Source organism: Rissa tridactyla, chromosome 3 (genome assembly GCF_028500815.1).
Source record: "Rissa tridactyla isolate bRisTri1 chromosome 3, bRisTri1.patW.cur.20221130, whole genome shotgun sequence".
NCBI lineage: Eukaryota > Metazoa > Chordata > Aves > Charadriiformes > Laridae > Rissa > Rissa tridactyla.
Genome location: NC_071468.1, coordinates 39,260,319 through 39,286,383, shown reverse-complemented (window position 1 = coordinate 39,286,383; position 26,065 = coordinate 39,260,319). Strand labels below are relative to the sequence as shown.

General features: G+C 43.8%; 1 protein-coding gene across 1 annotated transcript; it reads right to left on the bottom strand.

The window, feature by feature from the left end:
* Positions 1-168: 168 nt before the first annotated feature.
* On the bottom strand, positions 169-25,535 carry LOC128906832 (protein ELYS-like). The gene is made up of 27 exons (XM_054194788.1): positions 25,394-25,535; positions 24,421-24,674; positions 23,178-23,358; positions 22,184-22,391; positions 21,351-21,467; positions 20,300-20,384; positions 17,134-17,281; positions 16,351-16,483; positions 16,082-16,263; positions 15,645-15,706; positions 14,684-14,812; positions 11,296-11,386; positions 11,118-11,207; positions 10,815-10,955; positions 9,936-10,040; positions 8,280-8,373; positions 7,208-7,331; positions 7,030-7,086; positions 6,010-6,156; positions 5,731-5,918; positions 5,423-5,561; positions 4,015-4,162; positions 3,774-3,924; positions 2,703-2,807; positions 2,127-2,310; positions 1,675-1,872; positions 169-487 (listed from the first exon to the last, which is right to left on the bottom strand). The coding sequence occupies exons 1-27, from the start codon at positions 25,512-25,514 to the stop codon at positions 272-274; spliced, it is 3,798 nt and encodes a 1,265-aa protein (XP_054050763.1). The 5' UTR covers positions 25,515-25,535; the 3' UTR covers positions 169-271.
* Positions 25,536-26,065: the final 530 nt, after the last annotated feature.

Here is a 26,065-nt window from a genome sequence, read left to right as displayed (position 1 = left end):
CGGTTTTCCAGAAGGAACCGGAAAACACGGCCAGAAACAAGACGTTCTCTTTACTCGTTGTCTGACCCACTCCTGCCTTCTATGGGGAACTAAAGACCGTAAGAGCATGGTTTCGTAAGGTGGAATGACAGGAGAGCACGCCATCATTGCAAAGAGTAGCATCCACTTGGCCTTTCCTAGCCCCTCCCTCTTCTGGTTCCAATAGAAAACTGAACCGTGAAGTGGGGAAAACGGTGCCCAGGAGACCAGCAAGCTGGACAGGCTCGCAAAGTCAGAGCAGAACTGTACCGCCAAGTGAGGAAGAGCAAGTGAGGTGGCCAAAAGCTGAATTGCTACCAAAATAAAGGAATGCAAGTAAGCGTTCAAAAAGCTTTTCATACTTGCTTGCTTTCTTCATTTTTGATTTTGCAGTTCTACCTCTCTTCAATTTTTGCTTTCCCACAGACTCTGTACATTTGGCATCCTCTTCCTCTTTAGTCGGAAGCTCCTACGTTAAGGCAACAAAAACATTACTTATTCACAAGTTCTTACACTTCTACAGAACACAGATGAATGTTTCTTTCATGAACAAGTCATGACAAAGGTATTGCCGAAAGCATTACAGTTTCCCTCCACAAAAACAAACCTTCCATCTCAAACTCTCACACCAACCTAAAAGCTGAAATTCAGAAATCAACAGATAACACACCCAGTAAGTTTAAGGAAAGCCACTGTGCCTTTTCTTGAAGGCAAAGCAACACTTATTGACCCCACTGTCTTCAATCACCGAAAGTTAAAAAAAAGCCTGTTCATGCAATAGTCATTACCAAAGAGACCGACTTCAAACTGACCCAGATGAAACCAAGGACAGTGAAATGCTGCTTTTCCTTTCAGATCACTGCTGGGTGTAAAGTCAGAAACATACAGTGTACTCTCTGCTACACACGACAGCTTCTGTGTTTAAGGGACAGAGAAGAGAGCGTTCAGTGTACGCCATCGCGTGCTCCATTTACCATCTAACAGGGTAAAAGGCAACGATGAGAGAAAAGCTGAAAGTTCCAGTCGGCAACACTTTGTCAAACTGGCCAGCTCTCACATCCGACAGCTCAACCCTGCACTCTAAGGAGCCACTTGGATTGCCTGAGACAACACAGCATATTCTAAATAGCTCCACCTCGTGTTTTTATGGTGCGAACAAAGGCAGTATCTGTTACGTATTTCCAGGGACTCAGATGGTCAAGATAATTTAATCCACGTGTAAAGATCTTTTCCCAGCCCTCTAAGTTGTAGAGCTAGCCAACACCGGCAGAAGGAAGAAGCCCCTCAACAGCAGTTTCCAGTCTCCATAGAACCTGCTCATTTTCTTGCCTCCTGCTTTGTCAAAAGTTGCTAAAGCATCATATTATAGCAACACGCCATGCTTCAAAACTAAATCCAAGAAATACCAGTCTGCATAAGCTTTCCTTTTACACTTACAAATCTACGAACAAGAAAGCAGTAAGCAGTTTGCCCTAAGTTTCCCAAGTCTAGAACCATCTTCTCTACAGTGTTGGGCCAAATTCAAGTCTGCCATTCTGATTTGCAATTCCAGTTCTCAATTTAAGGAGGCAGGCAAACTCTATAAAAATCCAAATCCAAACACAGTCTATAAAGACTTTAACTGGAAAAAAAATCACTCACTGCAGCCCAACTTACCCCAACAGTCCATGCTGCGTTCGAGTTCTCCTCCCTGAATGATACTCTAGGTTTCTTTGCTCGTAAAGGAGGAGTGACCGATCGTCCCGGAGACGCGGAGGGAGTAGCTAGGGGAGTGGTGCGAAGGCTGGATCTGAGAATAGACCGAGGAGTAAACCCAGGAACACCAGAAGCAGATGTGGCCAAAACTTTAGCTCTCTAGGAAAAGAAATAAAAGCACTTAATTTAAAACCCATTAAATGTTCGAAACAGAAGGCTTCCCTTGTCAAAAGTAAGAGTTTAAATTACAAACCGAGTTTGTACCAGCAGGGAGGATGTTTAGCCTCTGCACTGCTCTTTTTCCAAAGGTACGAAAACCTTAACGATAAAAAAGCCCCGTGCTTTTTATATCTACAAGCTTTTGGTTTGGTTGGTTGTCACTGGTGTGTTGCATTGGTTTTTTTAATACAAACCTTAATCACAGGAGGAGTGGTAAGTAAATTCAGCTCTGAGCCTCCTGAAAAATTATTTTGTGAGATGGAACCATGCATATTTGATCTCGGTGGGCTGGATGGCATGAACGATGTGGAAGGTCTGCATGGTGACTGTGCTGCAGAACATGAAGGAACGGGATGGACCATCAAATCAGGCAACCTGTTAAGAGACACGATTTAAAAGAGGAAAACAGATAAATCAATGGGGACAAGATCATGCTGCGTTCGAGAAATCTGACATGACACAGCACAAAAACATTCAATCAACAAGAAATATGGGTAAGCCCTCAGCTGTTCAGGTGATGTATCAGGCCCAGGAAGAAGTTACAGGCATTTCCTTTTTGTAATTATTTCTCTACATTTCACACTTAATTTCCCAAATCACTGCCTCTGAGGCAAGAGTAATCCCATTTCAAGTTGCACGAGGCATGTAAGTCCCATGCCAGAAGAAAACGTATCTACATTTCTGCGCTGGGACCACTTCCAATTCTCCACTTAGTCGTGTCCCTGAGTTGGCCTTTTGGAAGCATTCATTCTGTGGATGTACTATAGCTGGAACGCTTCCATGAAGATTTCGTAACTGGCGTCCCGACAAATGCATCGCGCCACTCTGCACCAGGGAGAGGATGTGTTATGGCTGGTGGTCCTGTAGCTCGAGGTCTAGAATTAAAAGGAAAATGTAACTGACTGTCATTCCCCTGAAGTCCACACGTACCAGAACTCAAGTTCATTTGACCACGCCACTCGTAGGAAAGTCATCTGACAACTACGAGCCTCCTTCCTGCTCTTTATAACTCTGCCAAATTTTAAGCAAAAAGGGCAGAAACAAAGCAGACCCTGGGCAGGAGGTGGTAAAACAGGACTATTTGATCCCACAATCAAGTCTATCAGTATCTGTACACCCATACCTTGATGGTAATCATAGTCTTAGTTTCAGCTACCTAAAAGCCTGTAAACACACTTCCCAGAATGTAAACATATATGTATTTGCATAAATGAGATTACCATAGCAGAAAAACTGTCTCTCCACACAGTACTTATGAAGTATTGATTCTTAAATGTAATATGTTGAATGTGCAAAAAAGCCAAACAAGGCTTTAGTCAGGTGCACCTTCCTTCTGGCACACAACATAACGTATCTGAGCAACTGAATGGTAAGGCTGTCTGAGTAAGAAGACGTGTATTTATTGCTCAGTTGCAAAGAAACTGTTTTAAGTGGGGTCGTCAATGGTGTGTAACATTGAATAGCTTCATAGAGTAGCTTTGGAGTAGTGCCATATTTTGTTCAACATTTAGCTTCAGCTGTAAGCAAAGGTGTAGAAACTTATTCCTAGTGTTTCAATGGATAGTACAAAAAATACAGGACGATTTTTATTGAGAACTAGCAAAACCAGTTAGTAACACCTAACAGAAGCTTGCACACTTGAGAGAACTTTCTCCTGGAGCAGGCTGCAAAGGTTGGCATCCAGGCGCCTTTTGGGTACCTCCAGTGAAGGAGACCCCACTACCTCACTGCAAGCAGGCGAGTAAGGACAAAAGACCACATAACCTCAAGACAACGCTACGGAGTCAGGTGACCTTTATAACACGTAGATCAAGACTAAACTTTGTTAAAAGGCTGCTTACCTATCAACTCGTGAGAAACCGGTTTCCTGCTCATTTCCTTCCCAGACTTCTCCAGTTTTGCACAATACAGCACTGAGGAAATTTTCTCTAGTACAGAAATGTCCTGCATTAGCTGGGTTTGTTACTGTGGATAATGGCGTTGGTCTTGAGACTGGAAAGCAAGAGGGGAAAAATATCAGCCTGGTGCCATCAAAGAGGTGGGTGGTTAGTTCTCCACCATATTTTCCCCCCTAAAAGTTACCTTCTCTTACGACCGACGCAGGCAAATGGTAAGGCTTGGCTCTCTCTACGGCCAGCTTCCTTTGAATTCGTGGAAGGATCTTGCCATATTGGGGTAATGCAGAATTTCGGACAACTGCCCTCTCTCTCAAGCGAGGATCATGATCATTCTGATGAAGGAAAAGCATAAAGCAAAACTTTAACTAATTACAAGAAGTTCATTGCACAGACCTCTCCGGGCTATTTCGCATTAGTGAGCAGATTTCCTCTACAGGTATGGGAAAATACCTCCACTGCACAGAACAGCGGCAAGTTCTACCCATCCGCACACACCGATTTCACCTGGTACTTTTAGCAAAGTGGAAGGAAGACTGGAATAGCAACAGAGCCTACAACTTGAAGTTAAAACAATGCTGGCACTCTGCAGAACCTTCTTCTGATACACCTGTTACCACCTGCAATTTTCTGATATCACCTGCAATTTGCAAACGACTTACTACATAGCAGGCTTTCCCTTGTTCTTCCTGAAACGCCAGTGCCCTGAATATACGGGACAACTGGAAATTACCCTGGACAACATGATGTGAAGATTAAAACAAGCAAGAAAAAGCGACCTACGCACACCACCTGGCCACATGACAGTTTTCAAATGCAGGACCTACGACTTCCAAAACCACCTTAGAAGTTTGAGTCACTGGAAAACTATGATTCCAGAAAACAGCAAATGCGTCACAAATCCAGAACACAAGTTCATGTAACACAAAATGTAATCTGGCTATTTTGAGAAATAGAGGTTAGACAAGAATTTTTGTCATAAAAGCGGTGAAATGAAAGTTGTGGAATTGGAGAGCACACTATAACTCGCAGAAATTAAAAAAACAAAGAAAACCCACAGAAATTTAACCTGTGGATTGGCACCTAGCCTGCTCTCAGCTAGAAAAATACAGTTGCGTGCAAGACACAAGCGATGACATACAACCTACTCGTCATCCCACAGGAAGGAGTGACACAAACAACTTCCAGTAATCTAAGCCACGCATAACATACGTATCTCAATAACGAATGGTAAGACTGGCTGATGGGAAAGATACATGTTTATTCCTCAGATGCAAACAAACTGTTCTCCGTGGGGTCAACAGTGGTGTGTAACATTTAATTTATAGTTTCATAGAGTAGCTTTGGAGTAGTGACATATTTTGGTCAACATTTAGCTTCAGCTGTAACCAAAGGTGTAGAAAATTGTTCCGAGTGTTTCAAAGAATGGTATGAAAAAAACAAAGCAAGATTCTGAACACCAGCGCTGGTCCTTAAAAACTTCTCCAAACACTCCCATGAGAAAAAAAAATTCATTCCAAAAATCTGTTATGGCTCTGCCTTTTCTCTTTTCAAAGAGACGATGAACATTTTTCCTTGCTCCCACTTACTTGTTCGGTGTCTGTGAAAGGCAGCTTCAGCAAGTCTTCCATCAGGCCCATCTCCCGGCACGTTTCGTACATATGTTTTAAGAGGTCTTCTAAGTTTGCCTGAGCGGCATGTTGGTGCAACAGACCCCAAGCCTCCACCATGCACCTGTAATTAATTTTTCAGATGTAAAGGGATGTTAATAGCATAACCAAAGAGATGCCCCAAGAGTCTTGTACTCAAAGTTTAAAGGAAACTTAGGGGATGATGATTTCTATTCTTTGTTCTCCATTTTCACAAGATTTGCGTGACAAAATGGTGGGGTATATTTCTTTACCTATTGGAGAGCAACACAGTGAGGAGAAGCTGCACTTCCCCGCTGCTTGCCGTGGGTGGCCTCATCAGCTGGATGTATCTGAGGGCTTGCCCATGCTCCCCTTGGCACAGGAGGGACTGAATAATTCTCTTGTGTTGCCATGACATGGTTTTGATTGTAGCGGGATGAAAGAGCAGGGCCAGTGAATTCTGTACAAGTTAGAGATCGGGTTTTAAAATCATTTTCTAGATTATAGCTTTGTACTGCAATGTATGTCTAACTCAACTCTACCATACTTACTTCGTAATCATTGTGATCTAGAAGCCAAAAACCTTCAACAAGCTTAACAAGACCCCAGGGGATGCCAAAGGCAGTTGCAAAGGAGTCGATTGAAGTTTCTGTCTCACTCGGAAAGGAACGCTTGATATCCAGCAGCAAGTAAATTGTCTGACATCAGGTATCTCATTAAGGCTAATCAGTTTGTAAGACCAAAACTTTATCACATTACCTTTAGAAAAACATAATGAAGCAAGAATAAGAATATAAAGGAAGCAGGTAGCAGAAAATACATTCAACACATTGAGCTTAATTATTACAGCAAGTAAATTCCACAGTTGGTTTTTTCCTTCATTTCCAGCCTCTATAAAACAGTGTAAATTGTGGCATCCTTACAGTACAGCTCAGCTCTGAATGATTAAAACTGGATTTAAACCAGTATGCGGGTCACTCATTGGTAGCGTCATTTTCTCTTTCTGACGTCCGTTTTTAGGGACATCATCTAACAAGACAGCTCTGGGCTATAAGCGTTTCTAAGCCCCTTGCTCTCTAGGCTCCCCTCGCGGGTTAGGCAACAAACAGCAAAAGCAAGGCTGTGTATTTCAGCAGCTTAAAAATTAAGTTTCTGCCTGTGATTTCAGCAAAAATCCGGTACTGGTAAACCACTCTTAGAAATCCTTTTGCTCTGAAACAGAAATTGTTTTATAACCCATCATGGGTGTTTTAGAAAATTTTAAACGGTGTTTAAATTTGGAGAAAAACTAAGGACATTTTATATCTTCAACCCTTATTACTAAAACTGTTTTCTCCCTATCGGAGAAGACTTTTGCAACAAAACATTTAAGAAAAAAGTCATCAAAAATCCACAGTACAAAGAAATAAAACAGCGCTTCTGTCTACAACTTAACGCTAAACTAAATGTTTTCACTTGCATCGTCTTTGAAGCATAAATGAAAAAATGTCATGAAACAGGTCGGCGACCAACACTGAAGAACATTTATGTGCATCCCCTGAAGGTGTAATCAAAATAACTAGAAAGGATACAATTGCGTGTTTGCAGTTTTCTTCAATGCTTTCTAGCAAATAGAGATCCAGCAGTGCCTGAAATGAAAAATTAAAAGTTCTGAAAAAACACCTGTCTTCCCTAAATCATTGGCTTTTGGGTGGGGTTTGGCGGGGAGGGCGGCCGTTTGTTGTTGTTCTCAGTGAACAGGACACTCACATGCAAACTGGCAGGCGGGTATTTCCCAGTTCCTCCTGCATCTCTCCGCCACAGCTTCTCCACTTGGTCTCCTAACTGGGAAACCATTCCATCAACCATCAAGCAGTCCGAGTCCCATCTTCCTCTGGAACAAAAGGTAGCAAGGATTTGGACAGAGTTAAACACTAATTCCAGCCTCCCAGTGTGACGGCTTTCCTCCAGTCTTCTGCTGACTGCAGCCCTGCCCTTTAATCTCCCGATGGCACAAAGCAGAAAAAGGACACTAGAGGCTCTGTGCTTCGAAGGAACACACGAGCCTGTATGTAAGTTACTTGAGAAGTAAGCCAAGGAAGATGAACTTTGAAGTCAATACCTCCTACCCTGCAGCTTCCACCTTAACTCACCTTGCAGCCTCTTGGTCACAGTGCCATCGCCGAAGCTTGGTCAGGTCTTTATTCAGTTTTCAGTACAATTTCCAAAGAAAAACCTATTATCGGCTAATCCAAGGCATGCCGCCTATGTGCTAGGCAGCTAGTCCAGGAAAGAGAGCTGACGTTAGCAAGTGCCTTCTATCCGACAGCCAGGAGAGTGCAAGGCGTGCCAACTCCATGTAACTCCAACCATCTTACGAAATCACACCACGTACTTGTGAGAAGGGGACTTAGGCCAATACAGTTATGACCCTCTATTACCAGTTAATGACGGAGATGATTGTTTTTTAAAAAACACGCTTTCTTCTGCTTCCAAAACAATTGTTCTGTGAACACCCTGCTTTGCTGAACTGGAGGTGACTGATCCTGTCCTAATCACGTGGCCTTTTTCAGTAGTCAGAAATTATACACATTAGCCAATGAATAAAGTAGACTACCGAAAAATGATGATACCAACCAGTGGTACTAAGCAGAGGTAGATATCAACATTTTAACACAGGAAAGTAACCTCTCTGTTCAACAGAACACACGTGTCACTGAAGTCAAGAGTATTGCTGGCAGCGGCATTACGCATAGCCCATGCAACTGTTGAGATAAAAGCCATTCCCTTCCACTTCTGAATTTGCCGTGGAAGTGTTCTAGAGTCTTCCTCTAGCTCTTACCTTGATAAACGCTCAAGTTTCTGTCGGTGACCAGTATAGTAGCTCTCAATCAGAGGATAATTGTAGAAAGGTCTTGACAAACGCGTATCGTCATCTACAGGCAACAAAGTAGAAGCAAGTTAAAGCAGTCATATCACACTTGTAAACGAAAATTTTTGCCTAAAGAGACAGAAGATCGTACAAGCTAAGCATCAAGAAGCCTCCAACTCTGAAAGAAGCCAATCCTCTTTCTGCCTTTGCTAAAAGAACTCTAAGAGACAAGACTCAATTCCTTCTTGCCCCAAGTGCCGTTTCAAGGTTACAGTTCACGCAGCATTCACAACATGTAGGGTAAGCTGAAGTTCACCTTAAAAAAAACCACCCAGTTCTCAAAGGGAATGGTTTTTAAACATGCCGCGTGAGCATCTGTGAGACAATTAAGGCTGACAATGGAATTTATAATCCATCCAACTAAAGAAGGATTTCCAAGGTGTACTTTCTCCTCAAGCAACTGATAGAAAGTTCAAAACATGCAGGTAATGCTCTCACTGTAAAAACAAGCATTCCGGTACTTGTTGTTTAATAGTACTTTGTTTAAAATCTCAAGTAGTTCAAGCTGTGGACACAAGCAGCGCCTTGACGTCAGGGGTCCATTGCTATTCCTAAAATCCACCCAGCAAAGAAACTGCCTGCCTCATTCTACGCTGTGTACTTGACAATCCAGCAAAATCTCAACTTCACCCACAGAACTTCAGCATACCCTGCCACTGGAGGCACTGCACTTGGGACTGCCGGGTCCTGCACTTGGGTCACAACAACCCCATGCAGCGCTACAGGATTGGGGCAGAGTGGCTCGAAAGCAGCTCGGCAGAAAAGGACCTGGGGGTGTTGGTTGACAGCCGGCTGAATATGAGCCAGCAGTGCGCCCAGGTGGCCAACAAGGCCAACAGCATCGTAGCCTGTATCAGGAATAGTGTGGTGAGCCGGACTAGGGAAGTGATCATCCCCCTGTACTCGGCACTGGTTGAGGCCCCACCTTGAGTACTGCGTTCAGTTTTGGGCCCCTCGCTACAAGAGGGACATTGAAGTGTTGGAGTGTGTCCAGAGAAAGGCTACAAAGCTGGTGAGGGGTCTGGAGGACAAACCTTATGAAGAACGACTGAGGGAGCTGGGGTTGTTTAGCCTGGAGAAGAGGAGGCTGAGGGGAGACCTTATCACGCTCTACAACTACCTGAAAGGCGGTTGTAGAGAGACGGGGGCTGACCTCTTCTCCCTGGTGACAAGTGATAGGACAAGAGGAAACGGGTTCAAGTTATGTCAGGGGAGGTTTAGATTGGATATTAGGAAACATTTTTTCACTAAGAGGGTTATTAAACATTGGAATAGGCTGCCCAGGGAGGTGGTGGATTCACCATCCCTGGAGGTGTTTAAAAAAAGGGTAGATGGGGCACTTAGGGACATGGTTTAGAAGTGGCTTTTGTCAGGGTAGGTTAAAGGTTGGACTTGATGATCTTAAAGGTCCCTTCCAACCTCAGCAATTCTATGATTCTATGATTCTATGAACCAGCACGACTTCTTCCTGACGAAACCGTTACAAAAACATGGCTAAGCATGCGTTCGTGGGAGTCACTCACTGGATGGTCGCCTTGTTACAAACGTATGACAGGTCACGCTTACCTAAACCCTCTGGAAGGAGACCGGATCGACAGAACCAGATGACCACTCGTGCATACAAAGAAATGAGGCCGGTTACTGCTTGCTTATTTGTCACGTCTGCAAAACCTGAAAAAAGGCAGGAGATGATTAGCGTTATGCAATTCTGTTCATTTTCACAAAACTCCCTTCATCCTACTAAACCAAAAGTATAAAAATAGCACATTAGAAATCTTTGTCTTTGCGTTTTTCATGCTGTATCGCTTTCTTATTTGAAGAAAAAACCCACTATCACCACCAAAACAAAAAGCAACCCCTATAAAGAACTAAACTCACTAAAGGCTAAAATAAAAAAAAAACCAAAAACCCCAAAGCCTGAACTACTAAATGCACGCAGGAATAAGACATCTGTTTCTCACGTAGCAGAGATTCTTCTGATAGCAAAGGGATATTCTTTTCTTTTCTCAATAGGCCAAGAACCATTTCTAAGAGAAAAAGCTGTAGAAACTCAAGTAACTCACTTTGCATGTTACTCGTTTACGCTTCCTTCGTATTGTTTAGCAATTTGCAACACGGTGTCTGCATGCAACTAGAACTTGCTAGCTAAGAATTCAAAGGAATAATTTTCAGCAATACCACATTCGGTTGCTGTAATTTCAGCCCAGTTGCCTACAAAGCTTCTCTCTGAATGTAGCCTCCCCCACCCCCTTGCATGAGCTCCACCATAAACTGTTGCCCTGAACTCAATGCGTGTTTTGTGGTGGTCCCAAGCGCTCAGCTTTAAGCCCCTTCTCCCAGCTAAATGTGACTGTCTTCCAATCCTCAAAAACAACAAAAGCCCATGTTGCCACAATTCCAAATCTTAATAAAACATACCAAAGATTTTGTAGCACTACTACAAACCTTTTTCAGTAAGCTCTTGTGCTTCTGTGAGAAAACAGTTTAAGACCGTGCTAAGGTTGCTCAAAAGCAACTGGCAGCGCTGGAGAGACCGTAATGTCTGGGGGTCAATGAAGTTGCAAGAGCCATCAAACAGCGGAACACCTTTTCAAGAATAAATATTAAATCGTTAGCCGACAGAGCAATTCCAGAGTTTCAAGGCGCACTTCAAGGACCGCGTGCAATATCCTATAGCGGCGTATTACTGAGGAAGCTCAATCAGAAAGAACGACTTTAGGATTGCAGAATGACTACACTAGTACTCACAGATTTGGTCAAATTCTTCTTTTGTAGAGATCACTTGGTTCCATGTCCACTCAAGAACAAACCGTAAATTACCAGCAGACCTTGGCTGCTCTTTAAACAAAGAGAACAAAAAAGAAATGAATCAACAGGCTCCAACTCAAAGAGGTACCACGTAAAAAAACAACGTTCGAAGTATTACCTTCAGATATCCAATGTTTAATGCATCCAGTCAGAAGTCCCACAGAATGTGTCTGGACAGCAGCTGACAATACTGCTTCCAGCTGCTCCTCCTAAACGTAACAGACAAACTCAAATGAGAATCTTACCTACTTGCACCATGTGAACCATCAACAGTAAATGTTTCTTTCTAACTGTATACTCATTCAGACATCACAAAGTCAATCAGGACACAGGCCAGGAACGCCACGTCCTTTCTCTTAATTCCAGCCACAGGCTGGACTGCCCACTGCTCTGAGGAACACATTAACACGCTTTTCCTCTGACATTTCAACTTACTGCAGCCTAATTCTTTCTTCACATGCCTCTGCATTACAGTCTTCACGTACTGAGTTCCAACTATTTTCAGAAACATCCTCTGCTATCACCTGTTACGCATTCTGTGCATGTAGGTTTGCCATTGGAGTGCACGAAGGGGGCAGAACAAATACACTGTTTGCTTGGAAACACTTGAAGCTACAGCCAAGCAGTTTTCTAGACTGTGAAGACATGAAGCAGGTCTCATACCCAAAAACACTGTTAGAATTTTCAGTCAGCCAGAAAATTAAGTTATAAGTCAGCCAGAAAAGGAAGGTCAAAAAAAGCGTACCCCCTCCACGAGCAGTGCTGGCAAATTGGTAACAATGCCCAGTGACTGGAAAAAGGGAAACACTGCACCCAATTTTTAAAAATGGTAGAAAGGAGGACCCTGGGAACTACCGACCTGTCAGCCTCACTTCTGTGCCTTGGAAGATCGTGGAACAGATCTTCCTAGAAGCTATGCCAAGGCACACGGAGGACAGGGATGTGATTTGAGACAGCCAGCATGGCTTCACCAGGGGCAAGTCCTGCCTGACCAACCTACTGGCCTTCTATGATGGAGTGACTACACCAGTGGACAAGGGAAGAGCTACGGGTTCGTTTACCTGGACTTCTGTAAGGCCTTTGACATGGTCCCCCACAACATTCTTCCCTCTAAATTGGAGAGACAGGGATCTAATGGGTGGACTGTTTGGTGGCTGAGGAATTGGTTGGATGTTGGCATCCAGAAGGTAGTGGTCAATGGCTGCATGTCCAGATGGAGATCAGTAACAAGTGGTGTCCCTCAAGGATCCATATTGGAACCAGTACTGTTTAGGATCTCCATCAGTGACATGGACAGTGGGATCAAGTGCACCCTCAACAAGTTTGCAGATGACAGCAAGCTCAGTGGTGCGGCTGACATGCCTGGAGGATGGGATGCCATCCAGAGGGACCTGGACAAGCTCGAGAAGTGGGCCTGTGTGAAGCTCATGAGGTTCAACAACGCCAAGTGCACCTTGGGCAACCCCCAGTATCAATACAGGCTGGGGGATGAAGGGATTGAGAGCAGCCTCGAGGAGAGGACTTGGGGGTACCAGTGGATGAAAAGCTGGACGTGTGTCAACTGTGCAGCACAGAAGGCCCACCATATCCTGGGCTGCATCCAAAGAAGTGCAGCCAGCAGGTCGAGGCAGGTGACTGCGCCCCTCTATTTCGCTCTCCTGAGACCCCACCTGGCATACTGAGTGCAGCTCTGGAGCCCCTAACATCAGAAGGACATGGACCTGTTGGAGCGGGTCCAGAGGAGGGCCACAAAGATGATCAGAGGGCTGGAGCACCTCTCCTGTGAGGACAGACTGAGAGAATTGGGGTTGTTCAACCTGGAGAAGAAAAAGCTCCGAGAAGACTTTATTAGGGGTTTCAGTAGTTAGAAGGCGGTTACGAGAAAGATGGGGACAAACTTTTTTGCAGGGCCTGTTGCGATAGGACACAGGGGTAACGGCTTTAAACTAAAAGAGGATAGATTCAGTCTAGATATACAGAAGACATTTTTTACAATGAGGGTGGTGAAACACTGGAAGAGGTTGCCCGGAGAGGTGGTAGATGTGCCATCCCTGGAAACATTCAAGGTCAGGCTGGATGGGGCACTGAGCAACCTGATCTAGGTGAAGACGTCCCTGCTCACCGCAGGAGAGGTTGACTACATGATCTTTTAAGGTCCCTTCCAACCCAAACGATTCTATGAATTTTCTGAAATAACAGAAAAGAAGTGAAACATTTCCATTCTAATAGGTTTAAATTTTAGGCTCTTCAAATACTGGATTATAATGTAGTGCTAATCCTTTAGAAGAATAATTCACAGGCATGCACAGACGCGCGATATTAAGTAGTAGCTTGTCTCAGCTGGAGTTCTCATACTTCTTTCAGATGAAAGGATCCCTCAGAAGTTTACTTTGGGGTTTATTTTTTTCGGGGGGGGGGGGGGGGGGGGGGGGGGGGGAGGATGGGAGAGGGGAGATTTGTTTATTTGTTTGTTTTTTTAAACACGTTGAAAAGTATCTTTCCCTTCCAGGCAAAATCATGACATTCAAAGCGATTTCTACACATTAGAAGACACATGAGATATTTCAACCTTTTCTGAATACTGGTTTCAGACAAGGAAACACACCAAATACTGCTCACAGTGGCAAACAAAACTGCAAAGCAAGCTTCTTGACCCTACTTCTGAAATTTGTCTTCCTAACACTCACAGGAAATCCCTGCTCAAATGCATAACAAGCCTGATGTAGAATCCAGGAGACAGGAAGAGGAGGGCAGCGGGAAGGCTGCTCTCCCCTTCCTGCTGATTGCTCCAGGGAAAGGTTGGTGCATTGCAAATGGAAAACCTATGGCAGGGGGAGTGAAGTCACTGTGGTGGCATAAAGCCCATAGAAGGTAGCGAGTGTCATGAGATAAAGGTGATTAAGGTGTTGCAGCTGCAAGAGGGCAGTCTCAGAGGAGCAAATTGGGCTACTGCAGCACAAGGCAGAGGCTACAGGGGTGAAGATCCGCCCGGAGAGGATGCAGAAAAGCCTACCGATGAAGGGAAAACGAGGGCAAGCCGTGAAGAAATTGCCAGGGAGAGCTGACAGCAGTAATCCTTTACCACAGCCCACTTCCTTGGAAGCAAATGATCACGTACAGTGCAGCAAGCCGACGTCTGCAAGAGCTCGCATCCCAGTGAGACGCCCCCATCGTCGGCTACTGCACTGAACCACTGCTTTGAGAAACTGACAGGGATGGGGGTTGCTCTGGGGGACACATGCGTTATGTTGGGCTGACCAGCACTGACTGCACGCTTCCTTGTGCGCATCTGTGTGTGGCACCGAATTAAGAGAGGGGTCTCTAAAGACAGATCTCTTAGGGCTGTTCCCAGTCAAAGTCACTACTTTGGATCTAAGGATACGATTACTTCTGCTAGCTCAGGTCAACACCTGTATTTCAAATTGGAGTATCGTGTCTTGTAGCCCCTCCAGCCCTGTCAGACCAGATGGATGTATTTCCCCCTTGATTCCCTCATAGGCACTCACCTGACTCAAACTGGATGGCTGGACATCAACTGGTCTTGGAGACAGCAAGCCAGCTACAAGACACCTATTGTAGCTATCCTGAATGGCTTCCCATATCGAAGGACCAGATTTCTTCAAAAAATTCAAGGTCTGAAACATCAATCGAAAACCACAGATTAAGACAGCATTGTTATTCCGTCACTACGCTTCTGGATAACCTCTAAAAGGAAGAATCTAAATGTTCACTGACACCGTCAGACAGCCTGAACCACTAAGATGCTTTAGGTTAGCAATCTGCGTAATTAAGTCTTTTCTACCTTCTCTGTCTATACACAGGCCTTGCTCTTTCCCTCAACACTGACACAAAATACATTCTATATAAGCTAAGCTAACATGCAACTTCACGCTTTGGAAGATCCTTTCTATGCCTATTCGTATGGAAGCCGATTCATGTTGGAAACATTTAGTGAGCTGAAACTTCACTCAAAATTATCTGTCACAATCTGTGCCGTGGCTCAGAAGTTATAATTTGGCCGAGTTTGGGAGAAAACAAAATTTTCACTCCTCAAACAGTTATGTGATTTTTCATTTTCTCCATTCCCTCCTTTTTCAAGAGAATTGGGGATCAAAACTCTAACTCAAGACTATGCAGGCAGTTCGACTGAGGGGCAATAAAGAAGTAACACCTTGCCCCGCCTTCTACAGTGGTTTTGTTCTTGCTCCTGGAGCAACGTTGCATTCCTTTCTAGACATTCAATCCCCGATCGTGCTTCAAGAGGAGACAACGGCAGTTGTACAGTCCCAAGAGGGGACCTAAAACATTACCATTTGCATACAACTGGCGGCAGGATACAATTGCAACTATGCGTGTGGACGGGCAGGATGAGCGTGAAACGGTCCCTAACACGGAAAGCAGTGCAACAGAAAACTTAGAAAAGCTACATCTCCTGCCACTCGCAATAAAGATACAGTAAAAGATCACCTCCTTCTGGAAGCCGGTGCAAGTCATGTGAACGACTCCGGAGGTCAGCAAGCACGTACCATCTGCAGAAACAGGGAACGTTTGACAACCTTCCGTACTCTCACAGTTATGGCATGACCAGTTTACATTTTTTACACACCGGTGTCTAGAAACATATAAGCTTTGAGCTTCAGTTCACAGTCATTTCAGGCTATAACCAGCACCACTTCACCGCCTACATTACAAAAGCACCAAAACTCAGCCGGCTGTCAGATATGTTCCACAATAGTAAATACCTTGTCAGTACAACGTGATCAGAGTTGGGTTTGTGGGCGACTGGGTGTTTTTTTGGTTTGGTTTGGGTTTTGAATGACAAACAATGACTGAACAAGAGAACCAATGAATGGCATTTGACCTCATTTTAAGCTTATCACTCTCAAAAGCAGTGAAATACCTACCAAAGTTATAGTTGCCTGGATGAAAAAACCGCTCAGGTGGTGGATAAGAAGGAGGAACTCCCCGACTTAGACTCCGCTCATGGACCAGAATATCCAAAAGGAGCTTCGGAGAAGTCACGCTCACTACAGTATCCAGCGACCACAGTGCAAAATAGGGGCACTCATGAGGGAATTCTTCCGGCCTTAAAGAAAACAAGCGCGTAAGCTAAATGCCGACATTCAAATGAATTATTGGCAGGCATATGGAAAACTACTGAAGAAAAATCTACCTTAGTGAATCTGGCATTTGAGCAGAATACCAGCGATTAATGTCAAATACACCCAGGTAAGTAGATGGTTTGCCCTGACCGTACGTATTCACTTGCCAACTGAAGACTGAGACACTGGTGTCAGGAGACGTGACTGTAAAAGACAAGACATTGTTTCTGACTTGTAGAAAATACGATAGATCCGATATTTTTAAAACACCACTTTCTATTTTGGCTTCATTCTGTTCTGTCACTCGTGAAACACAACACTTCCTAAGAGTGATTACAGTACTTACGGAATAGCAAACATCTCTGTGATAGGTTTCAGTCACACTGCCCCTTTTTCTTGTCCCCTCGTCCAGATCACTGGTCAAGATACTAAAGAGAAGTGGCCCCAGTGCAGTGCCCTGGGGAACAGCACTTGTGACGGGCTACCATCTGGATGCAGATGCGGACATCGGTTTGAAGAAGGGAAAAAATTCTGGTCACATTCCTAAGCAATGGAGAGTTTGAACTTCTTGTTCAAAGATGGCAGCTGGAGGAGTAAAACGACTGACCATCATCATACAAACGGCCCCACCATACATCGCGATAGCATGTCAGCAAGCATAAAATAAAACCCACTTTTTCCCTTAAAGAAGTCCCACATAACTTAAGCATCCATTTTTTCTTCGTAAATAATCCCAACAATCTAGTCTATGCAGATAGGCAAGACTTTCAGACTGTGGGGACAGAACAGCATTCGTCGCTTAGGTTCCAAAAGCACTTCTTTTAAAATCACCAAACACGGACATCAGAACAAACCTTCATTTACGCTATCCTCTCCGTCAACGTCGCTGCGGAATTTTTCGACAGTCTGGCAGCTGATTAATTTAGTACTCATCTGGCCTCTCAAGGGAAAGGCTCCACCCGTGAGATCTAAACTGAACTTTTTGCCATGGTATTCCAAACCCTGGGGGAAAAAATCAGAGAAGAGAGCAAAGGTCATTCTAAGATAAAAACATACATTATGGCTAAATATGAGAGACAGTCTAACAGAATAGGCTTATTATACTGTGTATTTCGCATGAGCCTATTTCTGATGGTAAACAGAAACTACGCCTGACATGCAAGAGAATGCAGTGTCAAATCGTAACGGGTAAGTTTGGCTGTAAAGGCTTTGCACTTTTTCAAAATTTAGAATTTCCCTAATGTTATTCAGATCTAAACATGTTTTGCAGAATTCCTTGCGACATCCAAGAATGTTCTTTATAAAAATAAATATATCGCTACAAAGAGATATCTAAAATGATGCAACACACATGCATGCAAAGCTCTTTGCTCCATGTCTTGATTGCAGAACTGATGAAGTTAGAGAAGCCCCAGCATTAGAGCAGCTAAAGCTGTCAAGAGGTATTTTCTATGGGCACACCACCAGAGTGACCGTGCACCCCTCTCTAGTTACTGTGAGAACTTCATACTGATTAGCAATCTTCTTTCAAGCCACGTAAGCTATGGCAGCTCCTCCTCTCATCTTGTCAGAGACTAACGGGTGAAATATCCCTCAGCTCCTTCACCAAGCACAGCCAACAGCAAAAGGGAAAACCAGAAAGGACACGGGGTGCACGTGGCCAAGGCTTTTAGCATCACGAATTACTACACAGTAAACAAACTAATTTTGAGATACACAGAAACCCCGGCACGATTGTGGTGAACCTCTGATAGCGCCATTTTTTAAGTAAGCGTGAAGTGAAATACCGTCTTTCCAAATACAGCATTCATTCAAACTGTCTACCATACAACACATGAATGGGTGTACTGGGGACAAATAGCAGCTCTATAATTAAAAAAAAAAAAAAAAAGAGGGAAAAAGAAACCCAACCCACACAACCCATAAACTGATAACGCCACATTCTACCCAAGTTTCCTAAACTTGCAGAGCTCTGAAACGAACTGGCATGAAACCACACATTCCCGTATGATCTCATAGGATACATCTAATTCACCTAATCTGAGAAGAGGCGAGCTTTCTCTTAATGATTCCAGGAAGTGTTACAAATAAATATGAAGGTTGTCTAAAAAGAAAAATTAAATAATTAAAAAAAGTCTTTCATAACTAAAAAGAAAATGCTTCTGAAGCAAAGCAGTGCATTTTAAACTTTCCACGCCGGGCAAAGTCATTCTAAGGAACTCCATTGTATGGCAGATGTTAAGTAATGACTCCATTGACTAGCAAAACACAAAAACAAGTTTTCAAACGAGATGCACTGGTCAAACTCTGATATCAAACTAGAGAGTGTATACTCTGCCCATCCGCAAGCATTGTGCAGAACGAGGGTAAAGATGCGCTCTACGATCGTGATTTGATGCACCAGATTTAGCAACTGCTGCGACAGTACAAAAAAGGTCTTTGGAAGCATTACTTAAACATACCTTTCTGTTTAATTACTTAAGCAGACTTAAACCAGCCTTGAAGGCAATGGAGACAAGAGTTTGACACGCGTATAGAAAAACACAGTACCACGTGTTCCATAAGTCCTATTTGTGACTTTTACCATGACACACAGTCAAAGAGGCACTGCTTCATAGCCTCAAACCTAATTCCTGGAACAAAAAGCACTGCTGTATTGAAAAAGTCTTTTGAGCTCCTATGAACTCTATCCAATGAACAAGGATCAACAGTAGATTCCTCCTTCTTTACTCAAACTTGGCCTAGCAAACGGGAGACACTTAAATTTTCTACCCCTGAAGATGGACAAGAAACTTGACTCAGACAGCCATGCAGGCAGACAGTCATGTAGTACTAACCAATCTGTGACTACAAGGAAGTGTTCTGAGACTAAAAGTATCCGCTGTGGAGCACAGGTCCCGCACATCAACAAAGATAAAGAGATAGCATCCAGCACGCGATGAATCACTGGAAGATCCTTCTACTTGGTCACCGTGATAGATAATGCATTTTAAAGAAACACCACCTTTTCCAAACACCTAACCTCTCTCTATGCAAAAGCAACAGTGGCAAATGAGGAAGCACCTTTCCTACACATAAGCAAAACACTCAAAATCTAAATTAATCCAAAAAAATCAAAAGGCACAGTCCCTACAAAAACCAGAGTACCACGATACAAGAGTCACCCCTGTTTCGTTCCATAGCTATTGAGAACATGCAAGAGAAAGTACCAAATCAGGAGGAAAGACTTGCTCTGAACTAAGATTACTGTCCCCTCAAAAAGATTTTGGAAGACTTCCAGGCGTACAACTGAATGGAATTACACATCTAACAGATGCGCCTTGTCTCTGTTAGCTATCTGAGATACAAGGATACCTCACATCTGTATTTTAAACGCATCCTCTTGGAGCCAGATCTAACATTTAGGTACACTCTTCTGACCAAATTACATATTTTCCTGGCTTTAAGAGTAGATTGAATAGGTCACCCAGCCAAAAAGAAGAACAAGTTATCTTTACAGCTACTAAGTGTCAGGATCAACACTGAAGAGACACTGTAGGTGCATTTCATGTGAGAAGTCCGGCTGACAAAGCTCTAAGGGAAACCAAGAATATAAAACTGAAGATCAGCAAAGAATAGAGTATGACTGTATTTTAAGAAAGGGAGAGAGACAGAAGCTTATTCAAGTCCCAAGCTTGGTTAAACCAAGCGATTCAAGGCCCAATCTTCTCTTCCTACATGCCATTCATTTGGTATTTCAGAATAATTTTATTTGCAAAAGCCGCGTCCTCTTCAGGAATTTCATTTATACGGGCTCTTTGCAGATGAATCTAGCTGGAACACACGACACTGCAGTATAAAATGGTATGCCTTCTTTCCAAAAGGTATGGAGAAAGGCCGTGCCCAAGAAGACTCAGCAAAACATTATTATTTTTTCAGCCAGCTCTGAAGTTTGATGGTAAATCTCACCCCTGTAACTCAACTGATACTCCCTTAGAGAAAATTACTATTGTCTGCTTTTCCCATGCATGCACCTCTTACCTCATATGTGACTTGTCCTGAGGCCACACGTTTTCTGTCACCAAACGCTAACTGCAGCAGGTGTAAACTCACCACATCACCTTCGCTGAAAAAGGGATAAATTATGAAATTTGGTTACAAAGCTGCTTTATAGTCCTCATCGTCGTGTTAGTAGACCTAGACGTTTTCTTAATAGCATGCTCCTGCTGAAAAGAACACCACCTCTTCCCAAAACATGATCATCGGCCACATTTAGCCACTGAAACATGAAGGAGGGCGTTTTGACACTAACAGCTTCAGGGGCAAAAGCCAACCGTACAATTGGAAAGCTGTAATATGTTGTATGGACTAAGAATTGTTGGAAATAGTTCTTCACAATGAAGAGTTCTCCATCAAAACTGCTTTGAAGTCAAATTTTAAAAGACTGCCACTCTACCAACAGCTGAGCTGATGGAATCGCTTGCTGATGCAGAAAGAGAGATCTCTCTGCCCTTCCCTTACCACCAAAGTTCCCCTCCCCCTCTTGCACACTCTGCACCCTTCCAAGTCCGATTTGATTCAGCAGAACAGCAGGAACCCATTGGCTTTTCTGCTGAATCGTTTTCTGCCCGGGGAGCTGCACTGGCTCACCAAGGCTCCACAGACTGCTGACGCTGGCACAAGGCCATCGGCAATACTGTCACCGCCGCCTTTAGGGGTGGCAGGCTGTTGTGTGGGCACGTCTGGTGTTCTAGATCTGCAGCCTCAACTGCTCCTAGTGGTATTTTAATACCACGGTGTGACTATCAAACAAATGATGAAGCAGTCATCGAGGAACAAAAGCAAACCATTTGAGAATGCGAGCAGAAGAATATGGCCACTGTTGCTTTGCCTTCTGACAGAAGGCAGGAACTAGTAGGTCCCTCTTCATGTCTGGTAAATCCTGTAAAAATTGCATTCTAAGTTTAACACCTTCCGTACCGGAAAGAATCGCAGACACACAACAAATACACATGTTCAACTGTATGGGAACAAATATCCTTAAAAAAAAAAGGAATTAATTCAGTGGCTGATAGTTAAAGTTTTTATTCACCTTTCCTGCGTAGACTGAACAGCCCACAAGTAGCAACAATTGCGAGGATCATTCTCAGGCTCTTGAAAAGTGACAGCATAGACAGGAATCCTCCCTCCTTCAAGCTGAGAGTGGTGCCTACAGGTTTAGGGGAAAAAAAAAGCAAAACGAAAAAGAAAACAAAAGGTGAGCCTAGTGGCCCAAACACAGGTAGTTTCTCGTTTCTTGGACTACGTCAAGCATTGTTCTTCCTGACTTCTGAACCTTATTTGTACCTCCACACTCTACTCTTGCCACCTAATTATTCCTCCACTGTCTATTTATGCATCCAACAGCTTCTGGGGAGTCAGAGCAGATCTGCTGAAGTGAATCCCGACCAGAAGTTAGCCAAATATTTCAGGTGAGATTGCTCTTTCGGCCAAAGCTGACATGCAGGAAAGAATACATTTTTCAGGCACAGGTCAGCTATTGAGTTTTCATGTCTCACTAGTTTCACCCTGGACACTTTAGAGAATATCGGCACCAAAATCACATCACTGACATACTTCAGCCTTTCAATGGATGCCCCAGTTGCAGTAACCGGTTCTGAAAACCCCAGGAAGCATGCTTTCCACAGTTCCTCAATCCACAGGCACAATAAGGAAAACAATCCTAGTCCACTGGGGAGAAGGCGGACCACTTCATCCAGGTATGACTGAAAAGTTATGTCAGAAGAGGATTTCTGAACGTGCCAAGATTATACTCATACTCATGTCAGTCCCTGAAAAAGTTCTCTTTACATTCACATACTTCCTTAAGCAACAAATCGAGAGCCCCACACCTCCAGGCATGGCCAAGTGTAAAGGCCTACTTACTCTCTCTTCAAAGTTTTCATATTCCAGAGCGACAGGTAGCCATCCGAGAAACCCACAACGAGCTGGTTGCTTCTGCTTATGTAGCACAGGGCTGATACTGCTGTTCCGGAAGCATTTTGTAGTTGAAAACAGAGATGTCTCCCTTCGCTGGTCACAGTTTCTCTTCTTTGTGCAACTTCAGCAGGAATTCTAGTGACAACTTCTAGATCTACACACACAAAACCAAGCAATAAATGAATACGTTATGCCATTTAGGCTGCATTTTAGGCACTGATGTGACAACCCCTATCATCTAATGCTACCGTGCCAGGCAAAATAGCCATTTATGCAACACTTTTTTTGCCATTTCCATTATGTATGTCTTTGAACAACATAAGAACTCTCGGATAAGACAAGTATTCTCACTCACGTTTGAAAGCTAGGTAAAAGTGTAACCTTCATAGACAAATTCTTCCTGGACTCTGAAAATCAGGAGTTTGGGCCTCATGATGAAACTGTTTGAAGTGGCACCAATTTCTGAAGCTGCTGTTGTAATAGCCAAAACGGTGTATGCAATCTGAGTACACCTATTCGAGATTTCATTCATCCAAATGCATGGGTGTTGGTAAGTCGGGTTTATTTTAAAAAACAAGCCCAAAATTTGCCCCAAGTCAATTAACACAAGCAGAAGAGCATTCCCGGGAAACAGGGCTCCTCCAACACAACTTCCTACCAGGCGGCCGCACCGGCTCATGTGGCAAAATTCCTACACCTCTCTGGCAAGAATCATAGTGGCACAGGGATCTTGGTGGGAGGGGGCATTTACAACACTGCGAGGAGCAGTCAGACACTCCCAGGTTTAATCAGGTCAGGACTATACGATGTCAAACTGCCACCTGTAACCAGTCATCAGAAATGTCTGACACAAGGGTCTTCAAAGTGGGATGCATACTGTTTCGTTAGAAGACAGAAGTTTTCTTGCGTTTAAATTCATGTGGAAAAACTGCAGGCTCACCCAATGCTTCGATATCATTCTGAGTGCAGGAGCAATCATCCAAACAAAGGTCAACCAGAAGCAGATGGCCAGCATCTGTAGCCACTGCTGCCACCCCAAAGAGCCATCGCAGACTCTGATGGAGGTGCTGAGTGCTCACGCTGGGTCCTCCGTGATTCGCTATGGGTTCTATAGCGGTTACCTACAGGAAAACTACAAGTTACTATTTGAGCTCTTTGACAAGCTCAATAGAAAAAGTAAATACAGGAGCATCAAAGCATTGTTTGCAATTAGATCAAGAAAAGAGACAAAGACAAAAAAGCCCCGTACAAAAACCTGTTACTGCCTTCCATTTACTAGATTTCCTGCGGGTAAGTGACTTAACTTCAACTTACATGGGGCATTCTATTAGTACAGCTTAGCAATTTCCATTTCCTACTTCGCAGTAATTAACTGGAGGAAAACACAGAAAATCAGTTATACGCAAGAAACTTTATCGTATTCAAGGGGCTTAAGACAGACAAACACAACTACATCGAGGTCTCCCACCGCTCACAGCCCACCAGCACCGCGATACAGTCTATGCCTTCTTTGACAAACGAGCGTTAGGATAAATCAGGGCTCGAGAGTCAGACGAGGCAGCGGCCAAGTTGCATGGGAGACACACCATTTCCATGGGAGTGAAACGTATTTAGAAAGCGTTGAAGGGAGAGACCAGCTTAGTAAAATTCACACTAGTCCGCATTTAGAAGAAAAGTAACAACCACAAGGTGACCTCCCAACAATCTGTCAGATAACTCACTAGAGGCTCTTTTTTCCTCTCCTAAGTCAACAGAAAAATGTGTTCTCCTCAGCCTGCTTGCTAGGCTGAGATTCAAGGCAATGTGTCGAAGTCATTTACAGCACAACTATGGAATTCTGAGCCATTTTAAAGACGGTATTTCTGATGGAAATCAAGCAATTAGGGCCAAAAAAAGGTGCTTTTCAATGCCTTTTTGTGGAAGGAGAGAATCGGGTAACTTTGTGCTCTACAATAAAACCAGAAAACTTGTTTTACTCTCAGTAAACTCAAACAATAATGGCACATTAAGCCCAAGATTTTACAGCAACGCCGTCTTGACTGGATACTCTCAAGTGACAGGATGTTAACGCACAATAGAAAAAATACCTCCTACAAAGAGACGCTCCAAAGCTTGTCCTAAAACAGGCCTACGCAGCACCTAACAACATCAAAGCTTCGTTTCTCCAATTAAAAAGTACCTACCCTCCCGGGAAGAACAACTGCTTTAACCACTCTTGAGAGTCCAAGGTCGTACAGACAGAGAACACTTCCCTCTGCGTCTTCCAACCCAACCAGCAGTCCAGTTCTCTTCTCCCAGGAAAACTCCTTCACCACACGAACAGTGGGAGGCTGTTCATTGACTCCACTGAAACGGTACGCAGAGAGCCGCTCTCCTGTCACAGAGTTCACCACCTCAAGGTGAGGACCACGTGCCAACCACGCCAGGCCGTTTCTCCCTGTGAGAGAAAAGAAAGAGGACTGAAGCAAATGTCCAACGGAAGACTGAAAACAGCTGAAAAAAAATCACAGTGCCTGCCCCTTTCCTTCAATAAACGTACCTAGCAGAGGAAGACCGACCTACCTCATTCTAGTCAATGATTCAAAATCACCCGTTGAAATCCCCAAGCAATCCCTCCTAAAATTAACCACCTTGTTATTTTGCATTTGTACTTGTCATTCCCGCACCGAAGAATCTGGGTTGTTTGGGATAAAGATTACAAGGTCCTGATCGACAGCCTTTATACCATATTCGCCTTGGTTTTGCTAGAAATGATCTAAACGCATATGGGAATACAAGTCTTGGAGCGTAGAGGAAGAATTGAAGGCATTTTGTTTCACTGAACTACTGCCAGCCCAAAGGAAGTATGAGCTCAATTCCTGCATTTACACTCAGGTAGATAGATTCTACCTGGTCTTAACAGAAGCCTAGACCTCCAGATAGGCACCCAGCTCTACTGTCACATCACCTGGAAAGTCCACTTCAAAGTTTAACTACACTCACGTTTTAATATTAGCATTTGTCATCGCTGAAGCACCCTTTTTGTTCTCTCTCTCTAAACAGGATGCCCCTTAACAGCACCAACCTGACACAGCTGATACGATGACCTGAGGCTTCAGGTAGCCTCCAGGCAAGAACAGCTTTATACCGAGACCAAATTTAAAGGAAAATGCTCACCTCCAGAAAACCTCCCGCACAGCACAGAGCCGAGGGTTCCCTCATCTTCCCCAAGTGCCTGAAGAGTCACCTCTGGAAACTGCAGCAGACTGCTCGTTACCTCAGCTGTTAGGTCTTGCATTCTTCACTGTAAATACAGGAAAAAATTGCACAACTAGACTCACGCCAGCCAGAAATATTCTTGAGAGTGACAGAAGTTTCATCAGTATGCAGTGAAAAATCCCCTAGACGTCACCTCTAGCTCTTTTCCTTGCAAATAATGGCACTCGGGAGACTTTTTGCTCTCCCAGCAGAGCAAAAGGAGAATCCTTTGCTTTTCTGATGCCTGTGAGATCACCAACAAAAAGTGACCCAGACGTATCAACAGAGAAATAACAGGAAAAAGCCCAATACACTGAGTTCAAGTCTACTCACACAGGTTAGGAAGATGGGAGCTGAGAAAAATCAGATTTTAAAAAGCTTCTCAGTAACAGGTACAACTTTCCATTTGTCCTTTCCCTTGATTTCGTACTTTACCCTTTGTTACTTATTGTCAGTTGTCTTCTAGCAGCCAAAATTACCATTGTTCTTCACCTTAGGTACTTAGGACTTCCAAACTATTTCCAAAGAAAGGAGCGTACCACGAGTCACAGGCTGAGGATAGATTTTTGCATTAAAAAGCTCCAAGAAAAA